Source organism: Nelumbo lutea, chromosome 5 (assembly GCF_056320005.1).
Source record: "Nelumbo lutea isolate HS-2025 chromosome 5, American lotus-T2T, whole genome shotgun sequence".
NCBI classification, from domain to species: Eukaryota; Viridiplantae; Streptophyta; class Magnoliopsida; order Proteales; family Nelumbonaceae; genus Nelumbo; species Nelumbo lutea.
Genome location: NC_142688.1, coordinates 3,157,061 through 3,167,529, shown reverse-complemented (window position 1 = coordinate 3,167,529; position 10,469 = coordinate 3,157,061). Strand labels below are relative to the sequence as shown.

At 36.1% G+C, this 10,469-nt stretch overlaps 1 protein-coding gene across 1 annotated transcript; it reads left to right on the top strand.

The window, feature by feature from the left end:
• The first annotated feature begins 1,975 nt into the window (after nt 1-1,975).
• Nucleotides 1,976-9,021, top strand: LOC148849852 (trihelix transcription factor GT-1-like). The gene is made up of 4 exons (XM_088944337.1): nt 1,976-2,575; nt 7,025-7,156; nt 7,277-7,537; nt 8,636-9,021. The coding sequence occupies exons 1-4, from the start codon at nt 2,389-2,391 to the stop codon at nt 8,854-8,856; spliced, it is 801 nt and encodes a 266-aa protein (XP_088800463.1). The 5' UTR covers nt 1,976-2,388; the 3' UTR covers nt 8,857-9,021.
• The last annotated feature ends 1,448 nt before the right edge of the window (nt 9,022-10,469 follow it).

Genomic DNA, 10,469 nt, shown 5'->3' with positions numbered 1-10,469 from the left:
AATGAATTATACAATATTATGCGTTATATAAAATCTATTTTATAAAATACATTTTATAAAATATTATTTTTTTTATAGAAAATATAAACTATTATATATAATATACAATATAGATGTCATATTAAAATATTTATATAAAAATGTAACATATAATATAAATTAATATATCATACACAACATCTATTGGGAGGTTAGTATCAAGCTCAGGGTGGGATGGACAAATCATAGTTTTCTGAATCGTCATTGACCCAAACGGTCAGATCATTTGGCCTAGAAACCATCTAAGCAACCAGTTTCCATTTCACCCTTGAACTATTCTTTTGTCAAAAACTGTTGACTTGGTCAATAACATGGGCAGCCAAACCATCAACCTATTTAACCCAAAAATGGTTTTAGCTATTTTATTTTAATTTTTTTTTTAACTTGCAATAGGTCATTCATTAAAACCAGACCATCAAACCGATGGCCAAAATGGTTATGGTCTGGGCCAATTTTTAAAACATTGGGACAAATCCCCACCTTGTCCTCGATGACCAAAAATTGGGCTTCCCTGAAACCCACCCTTAACCCGATCAAAGATTAAAACAATTGCCCTAATTAGGGTGGGGGAAGTTGGAGCCCCAATAGGGGTGGGTTAGATTGCTTCTTTACTTGGGTTTTCAAATGCACTGATAAAAATACAATTGCAAAGAAGAAAGTCTAGTCTTGTTGGTATCAGGTTGAACTCTTATAGGGTTGGGTCAAGTTCGAAAACTATATGTCATTATGTTAGGTTCAAGTAGAAGCATTAATGGTGAGGGCAGGGTGAAGGCAAAATTCATATTGAATCCGATCTGTGTTTATTTTTCATTATTTTAAAATTGAATTTAAATCAACTTTAAATTAGTAATTTTGACTTTTATTAAATTTTAATTTATTTAGCAAATTTTCATTGATGTGTTTATTTAAGTTATGATATTATGCTTAGTTTACTATTATTTAAAACTTTTAAAAATGTTCAAATTTGTCATTATAAATTAGGTGTGAAGGAAAACCCGTAGTTGTTGTGTTTATTTTTCATTATTTTAAAAATGAATTTAAATAGTACATGTTAACACATGGGACCCTTATTATATGTTATACCCATTAATAATTCAAGTTCTCTCTTTATCTCTTCTTTAAGATGTCTCTTTTTTATTGGTCTAGGCAAATGAATATAAAGTAATTAAGAGATCTTTAATAAAAAATATGAGGTCAATTAGAAATAGATATTTTAGGAAGATTTAAGAGAGACTTTAGGAGAATGATATTTTAAGAAGATTTTTAGGTAATTGGGAAGTGATGACCAATAGGAGAAAGAAGAGCCTTGTTAATATGGCTCAAGGAGAGGGCAGGGAGGGAGGTAATGGAGAAATGAAAGAGAATGGGGGTTTGGAGAAAGGAGAGACCATGTGACAATGTGATATAGACCATCATGATTTGTATATAGAGTATAGAATTGAAGAATAGACGACACTTGGGTTGTGGGGTTTATGAATTTATCCAATGTTTCCGAATTGTTGACTTAAGCTTGGGAATTTTGTTAGCAGTCAGTTTCATTTTACTTCAAACTCGGTCTCTGGCCAAAAACAATTAAATTGATTAACGATTCATTAATCCAGGCAGTCGAACTGTTGACTCATTCAATGGTTTTGAACAATTTTTATTTATTTTTTGTTGGAACGGGACCATTCATTCAAACCGGATGGTTGAACAGTCAACCCGAAAACCAGTGGCCAAATCGGTTTCGGGTACGTTTTTAAAACCTTGAATTTTTCCATTTATGGTTGGGGGATGGGCTATCCTCTGTTATATAGCCCCTCCGAAAAAGTAAAGAAGACTCAACAGTCCTAGGCTCCCTAAACTTGGGCCGACTCCATTTATGGGCCGAAAATTGAAAAAGGAAAAAAGCAAATATATCATTATTAATTGAGCTCAACTACGATACGAAGAAGACATGATATCTAAAAGAAATGATAACCAATCAACTGGCATGGGGGTATTCATCAAAATTCACGGGGGTTCTGATTGGTCAAAGTTTTTTCTGATATCATACACTTCCGGCATCATAGAAATTGCCTTATTGATAAAAAAAAACAAGGAAGAAAAAAAGGGAAAATGGAGTGGGCGACGCCGCGCGTTGGCCAACAGGCTCATTTCGACAGCGATTTGGGCGATCGAGACGGGCCGAGCGCTCGTCGTCGCCGACGTTGGAGGTGTAGGCCATAGGCCAAGTCCGAGATCTGCGACCTCCTCGCCTTTACCACTGCCTACAACAAAGCTTATTCTTCATCGTCTTCTGATCCTACTATTACTGCTACTATAACTACCACTATCCAGTCGGTCGAATGGAGTCGAATCTCTTTTAAGATGAGAGATAGAGGCTACCGACGCTCACCAGATGGTTGTAGAGAGAAATGGCGAAGTCTAGTTCGCAAGCTCAAGAATAACCAACATCACAGTAACCAAGATTCTCGTCCCCCATCCCCGTTCTTCAGAGACTCCACATTCGATTCCTATCATCTCAACCTCGAAACCCTGCAATCAATCCCTAAAGGTAACCTCTTCTGCACACTCGGTGCGATATTGTGATAACTAAACTATCGTTTATTTCTCTGGAGTTATAGCCAATTTATAGATAAATGCTGACGTTTTAAATGTCAATGACCACTGCTGATACTTCAATAATTTGTACCATGATCAGATGGTCTTGAAATGACCACAGCGACGATTGTTGTGATTTTTTGATATCTCGGTGGGGTGACTTAAATTTCAGTCATATCCACTGATATCCTATAAAGATCGGTTTGCTATTAAACATAACGGACCCTATAGTCTAGGTATTACTTCTAGTTTTAGAATACTAATCACTGATTAAGTATTAGTACATACTATTACAAAAGTGGTGTTTTTCGAGGTTGTGCTGAGTTACCATGTTGTTGAATCAGATTAGTCTTGTTTATGCAATGTCGTGCTGAACATGAGATGATTATGTGCAAGCTATGTATTTTTGGAACTTAGTAATTGAGCCAATGGCAGTATAAGAGTTTGTAACCTTGTTTGTAGAAAGACTTTTTCATCCTAAGAGGTTTTCTTCCCCTCTTTGATTTGCAGAAGTTTTATTTCTCTCTAACTGACCTGTTGGTGATACGTTAAACTGCAGGTGAAGACCGGCCAAATGATATCCTATTCCCACCTTGTGCTAGATTCTGATTATTGGATCAGATCTCCACAATCTTCATACCTGTCCCACCACCTTTCATCACCATCACCATCACCATGGACCATGATTGATCATTCATCAACTCCATCCATTTTCCTCTTCCAACTAACCTGCTGCATAGCATAATCCCTTCACTACTTGATCCCATTTATTATTTTACTTTTAACCTACTTTTCTGCATCACAAAGCAAGAAACAAGAGCTAAAGATTTCTGGCACGTTTCTTGTATTTATATTAACTTGAATTTTCAAAATGATGTGAAGATGAGTTATTTTTCTTTTGTATTTTTCACTTTTTTGTAATGCTGATTTGAAAATTTGATGTAATGATTTTATAATTTCTCTCTCACTTGTCAAAAAGTTTATTTTTTTTCTTGATCAGTTGATTTATGATGCAAAATTTAAATGTTACGTTACGACATCTTACATGTTTCAATGACATTATTGACCTGACTTTTACCTTTGTAACCTCTAACACCATTCCAATTTAAATTAAGATGGGTAGTTTGAATTTACAGAATGTTTTATGAAGATCTTAAGATGCAACTTAAAATATGCTTGCTGATTTATGAACTTTAAAAGCATCCGTGTCTTTCTTTGGCTAAGAGTTGTAGGAAGTATTATGGATCCTAATCGATCATTATCTTTTTTTCGATGAATCATGAAGTATTTCATTAAGATGAATAAATAAAGTAAACTGACAAGTGGATACGAAACAAAGTTCTCCCAGAAGGCGTGTGTTGCTGCCTTAAAAACAAAGTAAAATTACAATTGAGCCCATAATAAGTGATCCCTGTTTACCCCTTGCTTAGCTAGTAGGTCAGCCAGCCCATTTGCCGACCTCCTCTCCCACTGAACTCTCACTGTGAGATTAGAAGTAAGCCACTTGAATCTCATCATCTCTCCCCTAAAAGACCAAGCTACTGTCTTCGGTTCTTTTAGCCACCCAGTTACCACTTTAGAGTCACCTTCAATGATCAACCTCCCAAAGTTCAAGTCTTTAGCAATTTGTACTCCCTATACAGCAGCTTGCACCTCTGCAGTCTGCACTAACCACATCCCCAACTCCAATTGGGCCAGAGAATAATGCAACAATCTGTCCCTCTTCATTCCTAAATACACCCCCAATACCAGAAGGTCTAGGATTGCCAAGGCTACTGCTGTCAAAGTTGAGCTTTATGAAGGCTTTTTTTGAGGGCTTCTAATCTACAACAGGTTTGTCCTTAACCAAAGAAGAGTTTGCAACAAATTCCCAGTTTCTCCATATGCCATCAAAGGAGAAAAGTGAATAAATCCAAAGTTTTGACCCAGTTGATAGCCCTTATCGGCAGACATTCCCAAACAGTACTTACATCCCTAAAGATCCTGTTATTTCTTTCTTCCCAAACTGTCCATACTAAAGCAGCCCCAACACATCTTCATAAAACTCTACCTCTTCTCTTAGGCCACCTGAAAGTTGTAGGGTCGAAAAGCCCCCTGATTTGCAATCCACCTACACCCAAAAGACCAATTTTTTCCCCAAATATTTACAACAAAAGGGCAAGAAATTATAAGATGGTAACAGCTCTCTCCAATTGCTTTGCAAAGGAAACACCATCTTGGGGAAATGCAAAGGTTGGGCCTTTTGTTTTGCAAGCTATCCAAAGTGTTTAATTTCCCAAGAGAGACTTCCTAACAAAGGGCTCCAACCTTGGGGGGAATGGGCTCTCAGTTAGGGACTAAGCGCAACTGAGAGAAAAATGAGGGACAAGAAAAAAGATCCAAAGAATTGGGAATCCAGATTCTAGCATCAGGTTTAGAAAAGTCCAAACAAACAGAGTCTAAGGTTTTGAGTAGCAAAGCAAGTTGATCAAGTTCAAAGTCTCTTATATCTCTTCTAAAACCCAAATTCCAATTGAAACCAGAGGACTGGGAGAAAGAAACTAAAGTTTGAATTGGTTCGCTTTTAAAAAGGGAGAGGGAATACAAAGATGGATAAAGGTCTTTAAGGGTGGACATACCAATCCAGGTGTCTTCTCAAAAGAGAATCCTATCACCAGTACACACAACATACCTGATAAGGTTGAGAAATTGGAGAGCCCATCATTATCTTTTTGGGCATCATTATCCTTTTGGATATAATCAATTTCTTAGTCTAGTTATCCATTAAATGTCTTACCCTAGTTAGAAAACTTATTTCAAGTCATCCGACAATCACTAAAAGTCAAAGCAAAAGTCATTAAGTCCAGCCATTTCAGTTGTTATAAATGACCCATTAATTATTTTAGAACTCAAGAAAATGTGAAGGTATGCATTGATAAAAGTTGGATGTAAAGAGTTTCTTACTAGGTCAAATAATTTAAATTTCCCATAGATGATATATTTTTTTCAATATAATGAAATTGAAAATTTTTGTTTGATTTTTTTTTTTCTTTTTATGGTGATACTTCTTTTCTTTGATGCTTGGCTTCTATTATCTTTGGGTGGTGTGATATCCATCTTTTGGAACTCTAGTCTTTTGCATTCCATAATTTAAATAATGTGAAAAGCATACTTTTCTTCCCAAAGGCCTTTCCTTCATCATTTTAGCATTTAAAGCCCTGATTGTAATCTAGAACTTTAGCATCAAGAATGCATGGCTGGCATACTTGAGGATGGATTGAGTTAGTAAATACAGGACTCTGTTCAGCCGAAAAAATTAATGGAAAAAGTGTAATAGGAAAAACAAGGCAAGATGGAAAAGATAAAAAAACATGTCAATGGTATTATCAACACCAAATTAGCAATATTGTAAACATAACTAATGAATTATTATTTACCAAGGGGGGTTTGGGTTTTTAAAACCCTAAGGTAACTTTCATGTCTGATTTTCATCAGGAATGAAGTCATTTGTGGGAACCTAGGAGTAACGCTCCAATAGGTGATAAAATGAGGGAAAGTAGACTAAGATGGTTTGGTCACGTGCATAGAAGACCATCAACAGCACCAATTAGAAGAATTGATTTGTTACAAGTTAAAGGGGCTAGGGGTAGGCCAAAAAGGACATGGGTGGAAGTAATAAGAAATGATTTACACACTCATAATTTAACTGTGAATATGGCATTAAATAGAACGGATTGGTGAAACAGGATTCATGTGGCTGACCCCATATAATTGAGATAAGGCGTGGATTTGATGCTATTTGAAATGGGATAAAAAATGATTTTGGAACTTTTTAGCATCAATTTTCTTTCCTTTATGGTTTAGTGAAATAAATATTGACATAGGCAATTGGGCACTAAATCAGCTGGTTCAATTATTAAAGTGGTAGTCCCTCAATCTCTTTTTGCATGGATGGATTGCAAAAGATTTTATTGAGTAAGAAGCAGAGTGGAAGGCCACGGAGCATTTGTGAGAGTGGAAATCATGATTGCTTTTGTTGTCTGTTAATCTTTTTCTTGATAACAATATGGATCCTGGTTTCAGGTTGGATTTTGCTTGCAGTTTGAATGGGTTAAAGGGTTTGTTCTTTTTCTGATTGGCATTTGCTTGTTACCAAAGGCTTGTTTGGCTGCTTTGTCCTTCTCTTAATTTGATGGAAAACAGGATATACATAGTCTCCACTTGGAGTTGTCACCTAGGACAAGAATAGAGACACAATTTTTAGTTATAGTCTTCCTCTTAGTCTGGCTTATTTCTTGGACATATTTGCTCTGTTGGCATCAATGGTCAAAATGCTGTGATTGGCTAACTTATTTCTGTTTAGTGGTATACGATTCTCTTGTTCTACCAATGCACCAATATATTTATGCAGTATGATTGTCAGGCTTGGAGTCATCCACTATAACTCTTCAGAGATCAGAGGGAGATGGGCAAAGTACAAACTCTGTGTTGTCTCAAGAATGTCCTTCGCAGAGTGGAAGAAGCGCATGGGGTTGGAGAGATGACAACTCTGCTGGTAAGATATACATATTTATATATATGTTATAATTACACACACATGTATATGTATATTACTATATGTAATTATAATGATCTCACATTGCTGTTGCTGATGCTTCTTTTTTTCTTTTGGCAGATGTGCCTCAATGGGACAGTAGCATGGGCTGCTATCCTATTTCTTCTCCACTTCCTGCAGGGCATGTCATTATTGTAAAATGGGGAGAGATCACTCGAAGAATAGGAATTGATGGATCTGCAGATGCCATCAAGGATGCCATTAGAAGTGCTTTTGGGCTGAGGTCAAAACGGCTTTTTTGGGTTGAAGATGATGATGGTGTTGTGAGGAGTTTCGATCGTGCCATGCCACAAACTACTTATACTCTTCATATTGATCCTGGTCGGTCTCCAAAAATTTAGATAGATTGCTTGTTTCAATTTCACTGACTAGGACTGCCAAGGGCGCAAGAGTCAGAACTAGATCCTGCACTTGTCAATCTTGAATTGATCCTATAGCATATCAACCCAACCCCATCTAATCTGATCTGAATGAATTGGGCAGGCTTTGTCAAGGATTGGATGATTAGGATCCCACTGGTTTTTCACTAAGATAGTTGTTGAGAGGAGTTTCCAATCTGTCCATATTACAACATATTCAAAGATATCTCATGTAGAATATTACTAGTTGGCTTGCATGTTGGGTGCCTTGTTACCTGTGTTTTGTCTCCACACAGACGTATCAGATTCACCATGTAGAATATTAGTAGTTGATTGTTTAGTGGTGTATGACTCATTTTCTCTGCAGTTATTGCCGTTCTAACCATAGGTTCTATTCCATGGGATTGTTGCCCTAGTTAAATTATGATGTTCTTTGATCTGTAAGGAAGTCTCTGCACAATATTTTTGACTCTCAAAGATGATGCAGTCTGTTTCTTGATTATTATTTATGGGCATAGTTGCAGACTTGCGTTTAGGCGATCCACATGGGAACTGCTACGTGTGTACTTTTCAGCTGCCATCTGCCCCATTTACAGGACATTTCAGAGAGGTGTTAAATGGATCCAGTCTAAGAGATTGCCTACACCAAAATCAACATGACCAGAATGTTTTTCTAGTCTATTCATTTAGAGAGATAAAACTTGTGTTGAAGCTCAAAGAATAGTCTATTAGTGAAAAAGTTATGTTGAAGAAGCGAAATAGTTGGTCGAAACTCAAAGCTGTCGTTAGAAATAAAGAATAATAGCTGCATACCACTTCTATTATAATGGAATGAATATTTGTGTGTGTTGGAACTCTTGACCCTCAAAATTCTTTCAATTTTGTCTGTACGTGCATATAAATGGAGTTGGTGTCACTTAGGCTTGGCCCAAGGAGTATCATATATGTTTCTTCCTATTCTTTTCCCCTTGATTTCATGGTAAATATCAATTTTAGAAGTCAAAACTTCTTTCTTTTCCATGATTTCAGATGCAAGTTCTGATGGGCTGTTATTTTTCAGGTGTTACAATTAAGCTTTATCACTACGATGACTGCAATGGGCAGGCAATTAGTAGTGAAGATGCAACCTTGTACTGTGAAGATGATTTCCATGAACTTCTGGCCCGTAATGGATGGCAATCATTGAGAGAGGTTGGGACCTACAAAGATGTGGAGTCTATACAGGATCTTAGGCCCATGGCATCATACCACAGTAGTGGCATCAAGGAATTGAACATGTGATGTTTTTGCAAGTTCACATTGTTTAGGATGTTCGTTCCCTGTGAGCATTGGAAACCCTTGAATTATAGCATTGAATCTCTTGGAAAATGATGGTTGTAAGGAAATATCTATAATATTTATAAATCTAAAGCTGAATAAAGATGGGAAGTGACTATTACCATCAAAGGGATGCGGTTTTTGTTCCTTAAAGAAATGAACATTTCATCATGTGCTATGGAGTTACTTTTCTTTTTCGTTTTTTTTTTTTTTTTTTTTTTTTTCCTGATGTTGAATTGTTATGGTAAGGAGCATTGCACTGTAAATATGAGCAAAATTTGTCTGGAATTCTTTATGGATGACATCTATGTGGTCTGTCAGATTGGCCCATATAGTCACTTCTCATAATGTTATTTTTCATGCAACAGTGTATTTCTATAGGTAAAAGAAACGTAAACCAGTGGAGTTTCGAAGGTGCAACACTCTTGTTTGGATGGTAGTTCTATTAAGAGGTGAAAGTTTTCTTCCTCGAGGTAATCTCTAGTAGTCTCTTTTGGTGTATATTTTTTCTCCAAGAATCAAATAATTTCGAGTCCTACTCGGCAGGGATACATGAAAACTGGAGTATTAAGAAGTTCAATCCGAAAGAACAATTGTAACAAATGCAACCAGAAGATAAGCTTGAATAAGCTCCAACACTTCTACAGAACAGAAAAGTAAGTTTCTATAGAGGTCATGATTTTTTTCCCTGCTTTAATTTTTGTTTACGCATCACAGAAAGCTTGTAGGTTAAAGGTATATCCACAAGTAAAACCATACTACTTTCCGGGGTTTAGAAATTTGGACTTTTGTTTACCAAAAAGAAAAAAAGAGAAAGAAAGACTGTTTGGGAAGGGTGCAAATAGAGTGTAAATATGCAGAGTGCTTTTTGGTCCATATAAATGTAAAGTAAGTTGGTTTAGTTTTGCATTGATAAATCAACTTTCTTACCAAACTATTTTTTAGTTGTAATGGATGCAAAAATAAATTCCAATGTTAAAAATTACCTCTCATTTTGGGTGGAAATTGTATTTTTTTATCATTGTCAATACACAAATGCATTTTGGTATTTGCATTATTCCCAAACGCAGTCAAAACTAGAGGGAGAGAGAGACTGGCAAAGGATTGGTGAAATTAAGCGGATGGTAGCGAAATTGCATATGGAATTGCTTGAAGTGATAATGGTTCTCACAAAGGATTTGGTCATAACATCGGTGACTGGTAGACCTGGCAATTGGACTGGGTGGGTCGGGTTCGGGTTGGGTCAAGGTACTTCAGGTTGATTCGGGTTGGGTTGTCAAATGCTAGACCCTAACTCTAAATGTTCGGGTTAGGGTTGACACATGGATCAATTCGGGTCATTCCAAAAAATAATTGAAATTTAAAAAATAAAGAAAAATTACATGAAAAATGTCAAAATTAAAATAATTAATTTTAAAATTTCAAATATAAAATAAAAAACTTGAACATTTAACAATTTAAAGAGTAAACAATAAAAAGTAAAGACTAAATAGAAAAATGTAAGAGCGGAAACTTCTAACAAAGCATAAATAATCCCAATTAGACTAGACAATCAGATCAGTGGGTTGACCCATGAC

Coding starts and splice junctions, on each gene's coding strand:
- LOC148849852 (XM_088944337.1), top strand. CDS start 2,389: ATGAGAGATAGAGGCTACCGACGCTCACCAGATGGTTGTAGAGAGAAA. Junction 2,576..7,024: donor CCTGCAATCAATCCCTAAAG/GTAACCTCTTCT, acceptor TATGATTGTCAG/GCTTGGAGTCATCCACTATA. Junction 7,538..8,635: donor TACTCTTCATATTGATCCTG/GTCGGTCTCCAA, acceptor GTTATTTTTCAG/GTGTTACAATTAAGCTTTAT.